At 46.7% G+C, this 18,403-nt stretch overlaps 1 protein-coding gene across 1 annotated transcript in view; it reads left to right on the top strand.

Annotated features, from left to right (window-relative positions):
• The window catches only part of COL20A1 (collagen type XX alpha 1 chain), a gene marked incomplete at its 5' end in the record, with an annotated part of 48,162 nt that extends 30,064 nt beyond the window's left edge, over positions 1-18,098 (top strand). The window contains 17 exons of the mRNA XM_082491066.1: positions 1,719-1,861; positions 2,250-2,359; positions 3,123-3,281; positions 5,309-5,386; positions 5,920-6,006; positions 8,187-8,240; positions 9,191-9,286; positions 9,774-9,827; positions 10,178-10,231; positions 10,574-10,627; positions 12,125-12,196; positions 12,873-12,908; positions 14,217-14,283; positions 14,843-15,031; positions 16,370-16,447; positions 17,266-17,421; positions 17,923-18,098. Of these exons, the coding sequence (XP_082347192.1) occupies positions 1,719-1,861; positions 2,250-2,359; positions 3,123-3,281; positions 5,309-5,386; positions 5,920-6,006; positions 8,187-8,240; positions 9,191-9,286; positions 9,774-9,827; positions 10,178-10,231; positions 10,574-10,627; positions 12,125-12,196; positions 12,873-12,908; positions 14,217-14,283; positions 14,843-15,031; positions 16,370-16,447; positions 17,266-17,421; positions 17,923-17,936 (1,501 nt within the window). The 3' untranslated portion in view covers positions 17,937-18,098. The remainder of the gene's footprint in view (positions 1-1,718; positions 1,862-2,249; positions 2,360-3,122; positions 3,282-5,308; positions 5,387-5,919; positions 6,007-8,186; positions 8,241-9,190; positions 9,287-9,773; positions 9,828-10,177; positions 10,232-10,573; positions 10,628-12,124; positions 12,197-12,872; positions 12,909-14,216; positions 14,284-14,842; positions 15,032-16,369; positions 16,448-17,265; positions 17,422-17,922) is intronic.
• Positions 18,099-18,403: the final 305 nt, after the last annotated feature.

Genomic DNA, 18,403 nt, shown 5'->3' with positions numbered 1-18,403 from the left:
AGAGCCGTGACCGGCATCATCCTCATCGTCGGTCTCGTGCATACACACTAGCTATGCTCACGGCAAAGGGAGATCACTGATTCGTGGATGAGTGATGCGGCCCCACTGGCAAATGCATAAAATGAAATGATAAAGATGATGAGCTAAATCAAAGCATAGGTAGACTGAAAAGAACGCCAGAGTGTTTTTTCTTAATGTATCAAGAAATTAACCTCTGACTTTCCTCAAGATGAGTATGGAATATGTCACGCAGAAGTTAAGGGGACACAATAGGAGTATTCATTATATTATTGGTGCAGCCAAACATTTTCCCAGTGAGGTTTATCCTTTCTACAAAAATGCTTTTTTCCAGCAGCGTCAGTTGCTATGGATGGACCTAAGGATCATGTTATGTATGGACACTGCACCATTCTTTACGCACTCTGTCCACAACCACGTACGCTTCGGCGATGGCAGCTTGAGGTCACATTTCCATCTTCAATCCCTTCCCCCAGCATCTCTGGTTTGGAGGCAGATCTTTGCTCTAGAAAATATTCGTCTCATAGCTGCTCTCTGCAGCTTGGCCCTTACTGATGAGAGGGAATAACCACTGGCTCTGGGTTGTGACTTGACCCTGTTTCATTGCGTATGAGGCTTCTCCGCAGGGTCCCAAGCGGGCCAGGCAGCTCCCATGACCTCACTTATTTTTTATGATTATAAATCAGGAGTGATCTGACTTCTGACATTCGGCACTACTTTGTTTAAAACCTAATTACTGCGGCACTGGCTCAGTTTAATCTTAGTTAAAGAAGCAAAGCTTCTTAGAGTAAACAGAGTGGGGGAGATTCAGAGAACCCTTTGGTCTAAATACTCAGAAAATTATGGGCAAATCCCTTTGTTCAGCTGGTCCATATGCCTTTCAAGGACATTATTCCTTCAGAAACAGAGAGAACTTGACATTACTTATGAATCAGTCCTGAAAAGATACTTGATGAGTTGTGTGTATGCCCATGCAAATGTGTCCTGTTTCAGATTACAGATGTATTTCAGGCATAACCAATTTGACCTTCCTCGTTGCCTTCTGTCCTCTCGCCACCGCTGCTGCCCGGCGTGCCCTGACGGCTTTGGCAGCGCCTGCAGAAGGAGCTGGGTGGTGCCGTCCCTGACGGGCATCGCTGCGTGGCCACGGGCGCCAGCTCTGAGCCCAAATTTTGCAGCTGGGACCCGGGGACCCGGAGGGGGCACTTCTGTGGGCTCTGTGCTTATCCCTGAAGGACACTGAGGCTAATTTCTGCCAAGGCTTAAACATTTATCCCATGCTGCATGATGACCCTTCCTCCTTCTTGAAGAGGAGACTTGGGGGAGTGTTTTGGAGCCTGGCAGGGCTGTTTTGTCAGCTACAGCTGGGCTCTATTTTGAAAAGCGTTAAGGCTGCACTCGCTGTGTCTTGGCGTTCCCCAAGGCGTCTCTTGCCCTGACGGACTGACACCGACTGCCCCCCCTGGCACGAGGGGAAGGCCCTCGGGGGCTCATCACTCAGCACAGGCTTCAACAGCCTGAGAGTGATGCACAAAACAGGGCTCAGGCTCTCTCCTGGTGTTTCGTGTTCAGCTCCCTGGGGTGAAGCTTCTCCAGGCTGCCCTGGAGAAACGCGACGGGGGAGCCCTGTCTGTAGGATGTTGCCTGCTGGGTCTTGCTGTTTTAAGACACCAACGCGGGCTCGGCTTGTCTCGTTCCAGCGATGTCCACCTCTTTACCATGCCAGCCGAGCACACCATCAGCATCCTCCTGCGCCTCCTGCCCGAGACCCCCAAGGAGCCCTTCGCTGTGTGGCAAATAACAGACGAGGACTTCCAGCCCCTCCTTGGTGTTAACCTTGACCGTAAGGTTCCTTATTAAATACATTAAATTCAGGTATTTGCATACATTTCGGTGAGCAGCAGAACTCATTTTACTACTCACTTGGAAATTTTTAATGTTTTAATGTTCTTGTTATACAGTGGCAGTTGTGGGGAAGCTTTGTTGTTGTGGCCAGCCTTGCATTTTAAATGTTTCCTAGCACAATTAAAAGACATACTTCCGTTTTTATTCTACTTGTATCATATTCTTTATTTTTACATATTTTCTTTTCCACTGTTCAGATGTATTTCATTATAACATACGAAGTCTTTCACCATATTTAAGACTATTTATTTACTACTGTTCAGTATGTGGGTGAAACCAATTTCTCTTTTAATTCTAAGCTGTTATTTGTCCTATTTTCCCCGTAGCCAGTAAGAAATCCTTGACCTATTTCAATCACGACTACAAGGCTGATTTACAGGAAGTCTCCTTTGACCAGCAGGAAGTGAAGAAGATATTCTATGGGAGCTTTCATAAGGTCCTTATCACGAGAGGGAGAAATGTGGCTCATGATCTTGCTCCAGTCTAAGAGTATAATGCCATCAATGTGTATTGTTCAAAGCAAAGAGTGATTGTACAACTGCTTTGCATTCAGATTGCTAGGGAACTGGCAAACTTATTGATATGCTGAAGTTTATGATTGTAAAGAATTAAGGGTCATCCCATGTTCAAAATATGATTTCCACCTATTGATTTTTTTCCCTTCCCCCTAGAAACTCCAAAGCTGAGAGGTTTTTAGGTCTTCATAATCAGGAAATATTGAAAAATCAAACATTTTTTTTTTAGTTTGGGATTTTGGTGACCATTTAGTGCTGAAAGGAAGGTAAAAAAAATCTAGCCTTACAAGAAAGCCACCTTATCACTCGTAGCAGAGGTTTTTGGCCATCTATGTCCTCAGAGCAAAGGCATTCCACCCAAATGAGCAATGAGCAGTTCCCATCAGTATCTGTAGGCAGCTTCATTATTCAGCTAGTTCTGAAAACTGAATTATTTAATACAACTCCAGAAAGGCTTCTCCAAAGGAGAGGTGAGGGGAACATCAGGGAAAAGTGCAGTGCTGCACAGCAGACACAGCATATACTGCAACTTGTTCCTGAGCCCCCTTGATCCACTCGCTCATTAAAACCGCACCGCTAGCAACAGCAGCAGTCTGGGAACTGGGCAGAAGGCATTACTGTCTTTAAAAGACCCCCCCATCTCATCGCGGGGCTCCAACCCGCCTCTTTCCGCCTGCCGCCCAGGTGCGCCTGGCCGTGAGCCACTTCAAGATCACACTCTATCTGGACTGTAAGAAAATAGCAGAGAAACCTATCAACACCCTCGGCAGCATCTCCACCGCTGGCTTCATCATGCTGGGAAAAGTGACAAGGACCAGAGGACCCAGGAGCGGGTCTGCGCCGGTGAGTGCCCAGTGGGGCGTGCTGTCGGAGAGCGGGGAGGCTTCAATTTGGAGCTGGCTGGGGTGGGCAGATGGAGAGGAGTGCCATCTCGCATCATTCTTGCTCCGAGTGCCTCCAAACGCTGCTGTGACGCACGACCGTGTCCTGATCCCGCTGATCTCTGCGATTTTAATGAGCTTTCCCAGCGCGGTGTTTCTCCCCCTCGCCTCCCACCTCTGCTTGAGGTCTGTGATCAGGGGCGGCAGCGTGTGCCTGTCCCGGAGGTGCCTTCAGCTGGCTGCATCCTCTGGGGACCAGGGAAGCACAGCTCCTGCGCTAAGATGCTGAAACAGATGGGGGGGGTTTGGGAATTGCATCTGCCAGGGAATGTTGAGCGCATCAGCCCCCACGGCGGGATATCGGGAAACGCCGGTGACTGACGGGAACAGGGTTCGCTGCACCTCAGTCTCCAGCGCATTTGGGCTCACCTGTCTGCACGCAAACGAGAGGAAGAGAGTCTTCAGTATAGAGGCTCTTTGCCAGCTGCTACTTGAAAAAAAAAAAACCAACCCAAACACTCGGTGCCAGCCTGCGGGTATGTCCTCACTGCATGGCACAGCGCGGCGGAGAGCCCGCTCCCTGCAAGAGGAAAGAATAAGGGCAAGTGCGGGCTCGGCGTCAAGTCCTGTGACAGCCCCATGCACCGTCCTAAGGGCAAAACCACCCGTGTATGCCATCGCCTGGCAGTCTGTTGCCAGACTTACTCCACAAAACAGGAGTGTTGTTAAAAATGTGCAGAATAAGGGGGGAGTTCATCCCTCCCAATATGCTATTGGGACTGTAGAAAATCATTCACGACTTACGCAAAGCTTTTACTCCTCGGCTCTGCTTTTAGATCTAGCAGTCCAGGGGAAAACAGCTGATTTACAACTTCCCTTGCCCCAAATCCGTGCAGTAAAAACAGTTTGTCCCATAAGCCTCCCCAGCTGCAAAGAGAGAAGCAGAGGTCTGGGATATACCAGGGAAAAAGCGGACATCGGAATTGCCTGTAAGATATGGGGTCAGCTGTATATCAAACCAGGGGACAGTGCTACTCAGGCGGTATTTACTTATTTCCTAAATACATTCTGTGGCAATTTGATCGCAAGCCTGTGGCCAACAAGGCAGGAATCTGTGCTTTGCCTGTTCCTCCCAAATTCTCCCTGCCAGCCAGATCCAGCTGAGTACCGAACAGCTTCGTGCTGTCCCTACTCCCGTTGCCTTTCAAGCCCAGCAAAGCTTCACGTCTTCCACAGCTCTGCTGCCCTCGAGAAGACAGAGTGTCTCATCACTGGTTATCGTGGAACCTTATTTAATTTAACATAACTTTAAATGCCGCTTGATCTACGGGGCTCATCTATATCTGTGTGCTGCATGTCCCACTCCCTGGGCTGTGCAGCTCGCTCATTGTCAAATGCATGGAGAGGAAGGGAAAAAAAAGATGAGAAACGGTGTCAAGGAAAGCAAAAAAATATCTCTGCCTCATTATTTTGGTTTGGCTTTGTGCAGCGTCTGCTCCTTTGTTCATCGGAACGGGAAGATGTGGCAGTTGTGAAGGATGTGGTGAGAGAGACAGGTTGGGGGTTCTTGGGAGGGGACCACATCTGCCCTGGGAAATGCTCTGCCACGTTTACTCTTATCTCTGTGCCCCTAAGGGGGGCAAAGCAAAGTTTGCTTTCACATTTTGGTGATGCTGAAGCCCAATTACTTGAGGTCCTGCCCGCTGTTGCAGGACTGTGAGTAAATTGGACGCTTGGCTTTCGCTGGTGTGAAGCTGCTTGTTGAGGTGCTTAGCAAGACACAGAGACCTGAGGGCTTGTCAAACCCTCGATGGCCAGGGGTTTTTATCATGTTGTGGCTTTTTGGGGGACAATTATAGTTGGGACCACATGGAGGAGTCCTGTCAAATCATTACTGAAGATTATTTTTAGCACTCGAATGTCATGAGATTTGGTGATGAACCGTGTGTGCTAATGCTACTTTCTTGTCAAACCCTCTTTTTTCCACAGTTCCAGCTGCAGTCTTTGCAGATCGTGTGCAGCAGCGTAGGGGCAGAGGAAGACAAATGCTGTGATCTCCCCGCGCTGGTAAGACAAGAGGGACCACTCTGCTAATTGACATGAAGCTGGGGGTGATGGAACAAGTCCGTGGCACTGAAATGTCACCGCAAATGGTTTTGATAAACTCAAGATGGAAACCATTTTTTTTTTTCCTTTTCTCTTGGGAATAATATCTGTGTGTTTGTTAGTGAAGTGAACAAAACTGAGTTTGCTTCAAAAGGAAAGAAATCTCCAAATCCCGGTGCAGCGTATACCCCTCCTGTCATGAACTGATCTGTGACAGCAGCCCTGACAGTCCTACGGCTTTGCTGCCACCTCAGCCCTGAGTCACAACATCCCCCTCCTTTCCCTTTCAAGTTTTCTTCTCAATTGTCGGGTGTAAAAATACTTGGCAAGGCGAAAATTATCTTCCAGCTTGTGTTACACAAATTTCAGGCAGGGCTGGTTCATATTTTTTGTCTAAACTTGTTTTTTGACAGAAAAATAAAGAATGTTACCTGTGATCCATCCCGCTCTTGCTACGCAGCTGCTCATGCCACTTTGGATTGCTTTCATTTCAGAGGGACGAGGAGACCTGCCCTTCCTTAGCTCCTGCCTGCTCTTGTACTTCTGGCCGCCCGGGCTTGCCAGGACCTCCAGGGCCCCCTGTAAGTTCACTCTTCCACACAGTATATTGCACGCACTGGTGTTGCTTCATGCTGTTTGGGCATGCCAGGCATGAGGATAACGCTGCTGGGGCTCCACGAGGTTTCAAAATCATAGAATCATCTAGGTTGGAAGCGACCTTTAAGATCATTGAGTCCAACCATTGACCCAACACTGCCAAGACCACCACTGAACCACGTCCCTCAGCACCACGTCTCCCATCTTTTGAATACCTCCAGGGATGGTGATTCCACCCCTTCCCTGGGCAGTCTGTGCCAGTGTTTGATAACCCTTTTGGTGAAGACATTTTTCCTAATATCCATCCTAAACCTCCCCTGGCACAACTTGAGGCTGTTTCCTTTCATCCTATCTCAGGGAGCTTTGATGCCCTCCTCGTGCCAGGGCAAGGCTGAGAGGTATCCTTGAGGTTTCAGATGTTGATGAAATGGGGAGATGGCGAGTTGGCACCGCAACAGCTGCAGCTGGGAACAGACTGAGCAGTTCTGGTGCCATGTTAATCCTCTTAGGAGGGGAGGACGGGTCACCCTTGTTGCCCGCAGAGATTTCATGGATCAGAGGCTGTGAAACTCTTTGTAAATGGAAAAAAAAACCAAACTGCCACAAAACCTTCCTATCTGGTTTCTGTGTTAAGTGGGGGCCATATAACTGTCTGTGTGGGTGGGCAGTGTAAGAAGGAGGAGACTGCGATTCTGACTGTCCCCAAAGCTTTCTCTTTACAGTGAAGGTGACCTGCAAGAAAACCCTGAAGGAAACGGGAGGGAAGTGATAACAGTCATTACTATGTAACGTGCTCAGGGATAAAGGGCAAATGCAATATTTTGTCCTATCCATTATGGACGCAGGAGAGTCACTGTGGGCTTAAATTGCAGAAGGGAATATTCCAGTTAAGCACTAGGAAGCAGCTAGCAAAACGTTTGCATTTTGGAAATATGGGGAAAAATGTTTTATTTGCACAAGGCATCCGGAACCTGACGACGTGTCCAGAGCACCCCATTTCAACTACTCCGGGAGCTTTACTCCTGGAAAATAACCATTAAAAAGCCATTGGCCTCCTTGCTCAAGTGAAAAGGTTTCAGATCACCCCTTGCGTTACTGGGGTTTAACTGTGAATTCGGTTCCACCCTTTGCAAGGAACAGCGCCTCATTGCAGAGTAATTACGCGCTCATTCCAGTGGAAGTTTAATTACATAGCGCACTCCACTATCACAGTTTGCTTCAATATCCTAAGTGCATAATTACCAGCTTGCATTGCCCTGTGGTTTAAACATCTCCGCAGTACAACTCTTTAAAGAGCAGGACTCTTAAGCATTAGAGAAAATACGGTTTTGACACATAACCTTATCCTCACACCACTAAACCCTTGGTAATTTGCTGCAGTTACAAGAGCACTCGTTGCTATTTTTAAAATTTCAGTTCACAAGACTATGTCCCACCTTGTGTTTATCGCTGTCCTTAATGAGTGTTTTTGAGCAGGTCCAGCTGACTTCTGAAATGAGCTTCTGGGCTCTTCTGAAAGCACCTTTCCCAAAGCTCCCTGCCCGTGCTTCTTAACTGAAATCTATTGGGTTTTTTTAGATTCAAGAATAGAAACTTTCAGATTAGGCTGTCAAATGTTCACATGATACTGGTTCATGCCAGAAGATTGGTTTTATCTCTCCATCCAGCAGTTATGAAGATGCAGAGCTAAGCCAGGTCTCCCCAGAGCTGGTTGCTGTCCCCAGTCTCAGCATGTGTCTGTTCTCTCGGGATGGTATCATAAAAAACAAGTTAGTCCCAAAGGGTTGTAGATGTGAGCACCTCCGCTTTTTCTTCTCAAGCACGTTCCCATGTTCATATATGACGTTGTCTCAGCCTGGGTTTGCTGGGGGAGTTGGAGGGAGGAGGTGGAACAGGTTGAAAGTTCATGTCTTCCTGCTGGCGGTGAGCGCACCCACCGCCTGCCACGGAGGGGCTGTGCTGTTCCTCTCTTCTCCCCTCTTCCACGTTTGCTGGATGACTTGTTTCATTTTCCTCTTGTCTCCATTTGCTGTGAGCTCTCTGGGGCAGGAAACATCTTTCACTGTGCGCAGCAAAGCGCACCAACTCCTGTCCCCTAGGCTCCTGGTTCCACTGCAAGGAAGATTATGGTCTTCATAACAGTACTTTTGTGTCCTACTGGCAGGGCAGCCCTGGGAGGAGAGGACCGCAAGGAGAGCAGGGGGAACCAGGACCCAAGGTGAGTCTTGATATGTAGCCCTACCACCGGCTTTGTTTGCTTCAGGCTGTGTTGGAGGCATGATGCAGGAGTGCGGAGTCCTCAGTGCAGCTGGACGTGTTCATTCCTGGCCTGAGCTGGACTCCGTAGGCTGGGGACTGTCTCACTGCACCAAGCAGAGCCCAAGCAGAGCCTAAAGGACCGACACATTGAGGAGGAAGGGATCACTTATTCTTAATTAAATGCTCTGTTGGGCTTCGGAAATTGAGATGATAAGCCTGATTGCGCTGAATTAATGCAACGAATGTGGTCAGCAATGTTCTCTGAAAGCCACCTTGCTGGGAAACGGTCAGCCTTTGTGCTGGGCTTGTTCTGGCTGCCAAGCCTCCAAACCAGGCAGATTGGGACTGCTCTGGGGAAGAGCAGCGTGAGGAGCGAAGCAGAGCAAGACCCGCACAAAGCCTTCAGCAGCAGCCCCAAGGTGAGCCTAGGGAATGAATGGGTCTGAATCCCCAAACCCTGGGGACTGGAGCAAGCCCTGGTGCAAGTGTTGACTGCTCCACCAATCAACACAGGGCAGAGCCAGACCAGCCCATTGGTCCCCTTCTTTGGGATAACATCTGGGAAAGCAGCATGGTTAAAGGGGAAAGATCTTGGGGAAGGAATAAGAATCAATGCAGATCTCATCCATGGGTTAAGGAACATTTCCCTTTGCTCTCTGGCCACCTTGAATAACAGGAATGACCCGCTGCTTGGGAAGGGGAATCGTGCTTTTCATGAAAGATGCCCCAAAACCTTGGACCTAAAAGGCAAAGGCAGCTGAGGTTACTGGAGATCCCTTCGCTGTCCTGACTTCATCTTGAATGTTGTAGACGGTTCACGCTGACCCAGGTCGTGCAGTGCAGCCCACGTGGACAGCAGGCGCTAAATGCTTCCTTTCCTTATGTTTGATTTCATGTCTTTGGCTTTAGGGTGAACCAGGCCCACCTGGACAAGTAGGGCCAGAGGGTCCTAGTGGTCAGCAAGGCTCTCCAGGTTCCCAAGGAATCACAGTTCAGGGTCCTGTGGTATGTGACCTCTTCAACTACCTTTTTTGTCACTTGCAGCTAGAACATGTCTCAGAAATGGGTGCCTCAATAAAGCCCCCCAAATGTGATCTATGTATTTACATCATCCTTGCTAACAGCTGGACAGCTGCACTAGAGACAGAGGAACTTTTTTTCATTCTGACGAGGCCCTGCACTTAGTCATTCTGGCAAAAGACTGCCTTTGTCCAGACTCTCCCTAATGTGCCTTTAATGAAAACAGCCCAGGGGAGTATTCAGGCATTTTTCTTTGCCATGATCAGCATTGCTTGGCAAGGAGTGGAGGTGGAGGCTGCTGTGTGTATGTCTGGGACAACAGAATCCCCATGGACATGCTGTGGCTGTAAGGTACCCTGTAGCACTGTAGAGAGCAGGAGCAACCGGGGACGCAGATGTGGAGCAGCAGGATGCTGTGTGCCTTAGAGGATGCTGCAGCGTGCCTGACTACGTCCTTCTGTTTTAACCCAAGGGACCACCAGGAATTAAAGGAGAGAAAGGAGACACTGGAAGTCCTGGCATGCAGGTAATGGTAGACACCATTCCTTCTAATTGTCTCAAAGATTTGCCCATTTTCCCCAGTAACTACTTTAAGCAGGACTGAAAAGCTGTAGAGTTGTTACTGTTGTCTGCTTGGAAAATGTCTTTAATTTTGGAGTATCATCACTTTCCCAAGGGAAACTGAGTCAGTTGGTGCCAGAAAGAAAGACCTATCTGGAAGCTAGATATAATGGAACTAGAGGTGGGATAACAGTGATTGTTCTGTTTAATGAATAACTCTCTGTCTTCTTCCATCTTTTTCTTATGTCCCTGTTACAAGATGAATTAGGCAATGATAATCAAATGCCAACTTTACACAGCAATTCTGATTTACAGGGCATTCCTGGTGTGCAGGGAGCTCCAGGCAGGGATGGTCTTCAAGGTGCAAAGGTAAAATACCTCACCTCTGAGTTTCCATGCATGGGTGCCTAAAATCCTGCTGTGAGCTTATGAGCAGAGACCCAAAACATCCAGCTCTCCTAATGCACTCAGTACATAAGTGAATGGTCTTTTCACAAAGCCAGAGGGATTGAGGGGGAAAAAAAAAAAAGGGATGATCTCAGGTTTGGCCAAATTCGACCAGGTGTCACCCTTCTTGCCTGTGTGGCAGATGCATTTTTTGCCCATTCCTAGCAAGCTCCCGTTAAAACCAGCAGATGGAAAACCCACCTCACTGCTTACTAGGTCTCTTTGAATCCTCTCGTTAATAAATGACCGGATTTGGCTTTGCAGGGGGTGAGGGGACTAGAAGGCACAGCTGGGCCTCCAGGACCTCCTGGACCAAGGGTGAGTACTCACTATGAGTGACGCATATCGAAATCTCCGCACCAGCAGGGGCTGGGGGTTTCTGCTGAGCGGCTGTCACCCAGAGGGGCCAGGGCAAAACCCCTTCTAGGGCATCCCGGGGAATACCTGGCACATTGTGCTGATGTCCGCTTTCCCTGCCATTGTCAATGTTAAGAAGAAAAACCTTGACTTCTTCTGGCAAGTTCTGGAGAAGCTTTCACCCAGCAAGGAGATGCTTTTGCCATTTTTGCTTTCCTGGTGCCACTGTTTTTCAGCTGTTGGTTGAGTTTGAGGTATATGGGCTCGTTAGACTGAAATCAGCAGGAGCTGGAGGATGCAGGCAGGTGTGAAAGGATTCCCCCCCCCCCCCCCCCCCGTTTCCAATATCTGCCGCCAGGGCTGTATGTAGATAGGTGTATTTACACTCTGTTGTGCCCAGGATAGCAGAACCTTAAGAAGATCTGTTCATTTACATCCATCTGCTAATTTGAAGGTACCACAGCCCTTTCAAGTTCTGTGAAACAGGTGCCCTTCACTTTACGTGGGAAACTGAACCAAATTTGGGTTTAGATGATGGGTGGTGGACCAGATAGTTACTGCTGAATTATGAGGAATTTGGCATTCCTGAATACTGTAAGATGGAGATTGCTCAATGCTGTCTTTGCATTAGACACCACAGTAGTTGTGGTGAAGTCAGGTATTTGTGGGAGCTAAGATTGAATTCAGCTCATAACTTCGACTTGCTCGTCCCGGGGAAGATGTGAGGCCAGCAGGGTTGAACTTCAGCTTTCCAAATACGAGGAAGCACTGTAGCCTTCAGAGCAAGCTCTGAAAGCTGTTCTGGTGCTGCCGTGAAGACTTCTTTCATTTTCACTGATCAGAGGAGTCGCTAATCTCTACTGAGCTTAAACGTAATAGCTGGAAAATTATAAAAGAAAGTATTTTTACTGGTTGTTTTTGGCTTATTTTTTTGTTCCCTTTATGGCTCCAAAGGGCACAGAAACTTCACAAAGAGGAGATGACCAAAGAAGGCACTTCCCGCTCTCTAAGCTGCTGTTACTGTTATAATGTATTAGAGACAAACACAGGTCTTAAAGGAAAAAGAAAAGAACAGAGTGGTATTAGGAGGCGGAAGAAAAGGGTTGTGCTCTAGGCTGTGTCTAAGTCTGAATAGATAATGAAGGATCTAAAGGCTGTAGGGTGAAAAACACATTGCAGCTTGTTGGCAAACCTCAGCTTTGCTGGCTTGACCATAATTGAGATAGTAATAGGAAATGATGTGAACATGACTCACACATGATGTACTCTTAACATTGGACTCGTGGCTGGACGAGGTACTGACATAAACCTTAAGGCTACAATGCCCTTGCTAGAGTCCTCTAAACTCAAGCTGCTGGTGCCCCGGGAGCTGTAGGGAGATGTCAACCTTGCACAGAAAAAGAATAATGTTAGGAAGTAGCTGGACTTTTATCTGTGTCTTGTAATTAATGTCTGCAGGGTTTCCAAGGAGTGACAGGCTCCCGAGGCAGCAGTGGAGAGAAGGGACCTCCAGGTGATGTTGGGCCAACAGTAAGTTTCTGCTTTTGCGTCTCAAAGAAGGCCAAGTCATGAAATAATTGAGTGGAAACAAGTTGTTCCCACAGCAGTTCTCCTTCAGAGTCTAAAGAATAGTTTTAATTCACATTTGTCCTTGTTAAGATGTCTGGATGTACAGAGCCCAGGCTACTTAACTGTTGACAAAGTGTTTAACAAACCCCACCTCTCTTTGCTCTCTATAGATTCACAAGCTACACAAAATCCAACATCCAAACAAACTTCTGGTGTCAGATTCTGGAATAACGCAAGAGTCAGTCCTGAGCTGGAGTAGCCAGCAGTGGGCTTGTAGGGGCAACCGCAGGTCTAGATGCCACAGTTATTTCTACTTCTCAGATGTTAAAACCCACCTGCTGTGTCGGGAAATCTGTTCTAAGATTGTATCTGAGGAATTTCTGCATCCCTATTGATGGTGCTTTATGCCACTGCTCCAGCTGCTGCTTTATTATTCTTGGAAAAGAAGACAAAATATTCCTATGAGCTCAAAGCTCTTCTAGTCACTGTCATGAGGTCAAGGAAATGATGAGTGGGAAAAATAAACTCTGTGCTCCGTGTCCCACTAAGCTAACCCACGTCCCCATTTTTCGTTGTTGTTGTTTTCTTCTCCTCTTCCTTTCCCTAGACTTTTATTGTTCCTTTTCTTTCCTTGCAGGGGCTGCCGGGTCCAAAAGGAGAAAGAGGAGAGAAAGTGAGTTTTTGTGGTGCTAGGCAGCAACACTGTCCCTGTGTCCTACACCCAAAAGAGTGGATGCGGTAACATGCTTTGCAAGCTATGCTTACACATATAAACCTTCCTAGTGTTGAATAACTTCACGTACCTATAGCTTGTTGCCTTTCCATTCGCCTGCACCGGGATATAAATAATCCTGCAGCAGCCAGGAGCTCCCTAGTATCAACTGCAGTAGTGAAGAAGAAATGCCACCTGAAAATCCCTTATTTGCTGAGAAGGAAAAGGCAAAACCACTTGACTTGACTGAGTTGCTCTTTTTCAACGTATTGTGTAAGAGGGGACTGGTTTGTACTAGGCGTCTGGCATGCCCCAGCACAGAGCATTCGATGTCAGGAGATCTACCCCACCTTTGAAGGCTATTTTATTGTGAGAGGAAGTTTTTCTTATCCTGAATTCTGGATAAAAAGAAATCCCGTGTCCTTTTATGAGTCTGAGTCTCATTGCCAAGAATGATTTATGTGAATTAGGCTTCAGACGGGAGTGAGCTGCATTTCACAGACTGCTTTTGTCTCAAGTTAATGCTTCAGTATTAAAATTTTTAACACCGTTCGCTTCCGTTCCCACCAGCTTTTCATTTTCTATACTTTTTTTTGCACTGGAATTTTCCTTTTTCCCTCCCTTGGGTGTTGTGCCAAGCTTTTGTTTAAATCTGGGTAATCTGCACAGTGATCCAGACAGAGATGTATATTCTATAAACGTTTTTGGAAGTATGCAGTGCGTTAGTGATGAATTTTCACAGACAGAGTCAGTGTTTATTTTTAAGTGGCTTTTTGCATTTTAATCACTTCTCCCACTTTAGTAAAACTTTCTAAAGAACCCCTCAGATATGATTTATTCAGAATACAGTAACAGTAAGAATCAATATTCATAAAAGATTTAGACAAAGATAGGATGTTGTAATATCTGATCGTATTAAATGTTTTACATATCACAGAACATTGACTTATGGGCTTAGCATATTTTTTGATAAAGTTTGAAAGTGACATTTACTTTCCCTTTTTTGGCAGCTTCGGTAATTATTGAGATTCGGTCTGGGCTTTTTGATGTGCAGAAGAAAACCAATTATTGATGTTTCCCAATTTCAATTTTATGGCTTCAGAGCTTTGTGATAAATAAATAAAGCCACATTTCACAGTAATTAATATCTCTGAAACTCAAGCTGAGAAAAAGAACGGACAGAAGCTATCAAGCATTATGATATCGAACCTTTTTTAAAGATAGTAATACTTCCTTTTTTTTTTAATAAAAAAAATTGTTTCACTTTAGGGGGAACCACAGTCCTTGGCCACAATTTACCAGCTCGTTAGCCAGGCTTGTGAGCGGATGATTCAGAGTGAGTACCACCAGCCCAGCTCCCAAACGTGTTCCCGTCTCTCCAGCAGTGGTGAACAAAACCAGAGAGGAGACAGCAGGAAGCTGTAGTCACCTGGGGAGCTCCTCCACCCTCTGCCATGCCAAGCACCACGCGTAGCAAATGCCCCATCACAGGCGCTCGGTGCTACGTTGGTTTTATTGGGTGGCATTAGCACAGAGACCCCTGAAATATTTGTTTGGAAAACCCTTTGGCACTTTGCAAAGGCTCCCTCATTTCTCAAATGGAAAATTATTCTTTCAGTGATTTGTGCCGATTCCTCGTGCGACGAGGCATTTTTGGTAAATCCCCTGTGCTGTGATGCACGGAGAGAAGCAGAGGATTGCCCAAGGTCAGGCAGCAAAGTCATGACTCAGCTGCCCATTTTCCTCTTCAGCTTCTGGCCTTCTCAGTTTGGCCTGGCAGCCTTTTAGCACTAGCTGACAGTTTTGAGTACCTTTTTAGATAACATCCCCTAGGTTTGTCTCTTTTCTGAATTTCCCAGCCAAGGAAACATTCGTTTTCTGTCTTCCCTTCTCAGCTCATGTGTTGAAATTTGACTCATTCATTCATGAACATGCAAGGAAGCCAGTTCCTGTTTGGGAAGAAAGGTTAAAACCAGGAGAACCAGGACCACCAGGTCCTCCAGGTCCCCCTGGGAGCAACGGAGAAAGAGGAGAAAATGGCATCCCTGGACAGCCAGGCAAAGATGGGTATCCTGGAGAACGAGGTATGGACAGAAGCATTCATGAGCATTTTTGACTATATCTTTGGCACTTTAACTAAACATTGTAGCGCCTCAAGCAGTACTGTAAAAATAATCCATAATATTATCGCATGTCATCTCATTGCTATTTTCCTCTTGGACTTCTCTCTTCTAGGAAGAGAAACCCAAGTTAGGTAGTTCAAGGAATGGGGAGAAGGCAGATGCAGCCCATTCTTTTTGCAAGCTCTGCTTTGAGAGGAAGGCCAGTTTGATACCGTGTGTAGGCTTCGGGGGACGGAGAGTTTAATTTTAGAGGGCAGGAGGCTTTCCCTACAGAAAGGCAAAAGAAACAGCCATTTGGATGGACACGTGGTGGTGGAAGAGATCACCTCTGGGCAGAAGTGATGAGTCTTGAAAAACAGTGAAGGAAGGCGTGAGGCAACTGTGGTAATACTGAAAGTGGAAGTAGGTTTCTGGAGCAGCAGTTCCAACAACAGCCTCACACATGACTAAAGAAATAAATTAATGTAATTTCAGAAAGTGGCTTCAGTTATTACCCATGAATGAGTGAATGGTGGAAATACGTTTTGCTTGGATTTGCAGACAACGTTTGTCAGTGGCTCGAGTAATTGTCTGTCAAAATAAAATGAAAAACATTGGTTTCATGATTGTCTTAACACCTCTAAGCAACTAGACGCCTTCTCTTTAACTCCTTGCTCTGGCACTATTCCGTCTTATCTGGTATCTGCACAGCTTATCTGTTCAGAGCTTATCAAAATGTCACTTAAGAGCAAAGGGAAGTAACAACCTGCAGATGTTTCCAGCCTGTCGAGCGAGGAGATGGAAGAAGACAGATCTCACTGAAAAACAATCTTAAGGACACGGGTGATCAAAATATTGTCATCTTAAAAATCTGAAAACTGGTATTTTGACAAAATGCCTGTGTTTCACTGAGATGTACTGGTTTCGTGAGCAATTTCACGAGAAAACAACAATCGAAGAGACGGTTCAGCTTTGTGATTTGTCTGATCCAAGTGAAGAACATGGGAGTGGACCTCGCACTCAGGCCAGTGCACTAACACCGGTGCTGTGAATTTCTCTGGGAAAAAATCTCCATTTTCACCCGCATCAGGCTACAAATCAATGTTAGTTGGAGCCCTGTTGATCCAAATGGCTACTCTGGAAAAGAGAGTAGGTGCCCAGACAGAATTGAAAGAAATGGATATTTCTTTGTGTGGCCAAGGGCTGTGACTCTCCTTCCATTTAATATCTAATAACCGGGCGAGGAGACTGCAGGAGACTTAAATCAGGGTGAAATAAAAAAATGCAGTGAAGTGACACTCATCTCTTATCTGCGATTAGGTGCCCCGGGGCCCAAAGGAGAAAAAGGGACGTCTGGAGCTGGCGAGGAAGGGATCCAAGGACCCAGAGGCAGAACAGGTAGAGTGAATACAACCTCTTTGTATTGACCCGGTGGGGCCAGCTGAAGCCCACCAGCTTCCAGATTCAAAGCGTCATTCAGCCTTAAGACCACTGTGGTGGGGCAGACTGACCTTCCCGCCGCAGCGCTGTTGGCGGCATCCGGGATGGTTCATCCCCGCTAGGACACCAGGGACTGCTCCAGGCTGTCTCCTCCCTCTGGTACCCATTCCCAGGTAATGATGTATTTTAAGGACCTGAGACACATCCAAGGAGTTTTAGTTTTGCTGCCTTTTTGCATGCAAAACCAGGTGCTCAGGGGATAGAAGGTCTGAAAATTCTGCTCATGGAACACAAGGGGGTTTTGAGTAATCTGTTAGGATTTGGCGTACTCCTCCATCCTGATGCCTGTTACTTGAAATCAGTGGGAGGTTTGCCACTGACGCACCAAACCAGGCACTATCAAGACAGTGTGGTCAAACGTATTCTTCTGTATTTAAAATTTTAGAGTTGAGATGTAAAAACACAAAAAACAATGACGCTGGGATGGATCCTGCAGTTAAGGTGATTTTCTGCATTCACACGTAGCTGGACTTTGGATTCTCATAACTAGGCTTCATTTTCAGCCAAGCTGAGCACCCTTAAGGTCAAGAATAAGCCCTCTAGTTACTGGGATTCAGAAGAGGTGTTCCATGCAGCAGGTCTTATTTTTCCACCAAATGAGGAAACAATACTTAGAATATTAGCCGACATGTAGGATGGGGAAAATATAGAAGAGGTATTACACTGAAGCGGCTAAAGTAGATGTGCTACATCTTACAGTGCTTTTCCTTCTTCAGGCCCACCAGGAGAAGTTGTGCTGGGGAAACCAGGTCCGAAGGGTTACCCTGGGAGTGCTGGTCCTCAAGGCTTTCCCGGTGTCAGAGGGCAGCCTGGGCAGCCTGGGTATCCAGGGGGTTGTGATATCTCCGGATGTTATGGGGCAGGTAGAAGAGGTAAGTCCCAACTATCTCAGTACAAAAGTTGCAGATTTATAGCTGGTGTCTCTGGTTACTTGTCTTAAGCTAGGCAGAAACCTTTGTTCATCCTTCAGGCACTGTCAGTCCTGCAACAGCCTCCTTTGCAAAGCCGTCAGGATGATTCACATGGAATTCATATGGATAAAAGGCAGTTCAATTGACTGCTCCTCAGCCAACCATCATAGATTAATACATAAATACAGCAGTAGTTGAGCAGGTAGAGTGATTGTGGGGGTATCTTCAGTTCTTAATGTCCCCAGCAATGCTTCCATAGTGGATAGAGAGGAACAATATCTCAGTTCCTACGTATACATTTCATGGAGGGTCAACTGTACAAAGTCCTGGGAAATTAATACCATCGCTGGCACCGAATAAAAGATCTACAAGGGAAAAGAATTAATTCTACACCATTCTTTCTCAGTACTTGACACTGATTCATTCATTTGCTCAGTGGCCTCATCTTCTTTCCCCACACAGATTTCATCCCGTGACGGCTGGTTCAGAGGCAGCTGAAGACATTGCTTTGCCCTGGAAATCTCTGGGTGAAAGCTCCACGCGCTGCAGGAGAAGCAGCAAGCTGCACACCGCATGTGTTGTTTGTGCTTTTTTAATGTCCCGTCATTTCTATATGGACAAGTCAATCAAACACTAAAGCCACCAAACCAGCCTGTGTTCAGATGAGTCATCCGTCTGTTTTTCAGCACTGGACAATTGCAGTGTTCAAACTCACATTGCACGTCCTGCAGCAAGACAAAGACACAGCCAGAGGTACAGGCTGACTGACAGACGTGTAAGAAAAAGAAATAATGTATTGAAATGCTCAGAAATACCAGATAATTTTTGCCCATTTGTCTGCTTGTGGTTTCTTTTTGTCACTTGTTATTCTGGGTCCCCAGCACAGAGCAAAACAGCACCTCATGCCCAAAGATGCAAATCCACTGGAGCAAAACTGCATTTT

The sequence above is a fragment of the Vanellus vanellus genome (assembly GCF_965231255.1).
Source record: "Vanellus vanellus genome assembly, chromosome: 15".
Lineage (NCBI taxonomy): Eukaryota > Metazoa > Chordata > Aves > Charadriiformes > Charadriidae > Vanellus > Vanellus vanellus.
This window is presented reverse-complemented; position numbering and strand designations above follow the sequence as displayed.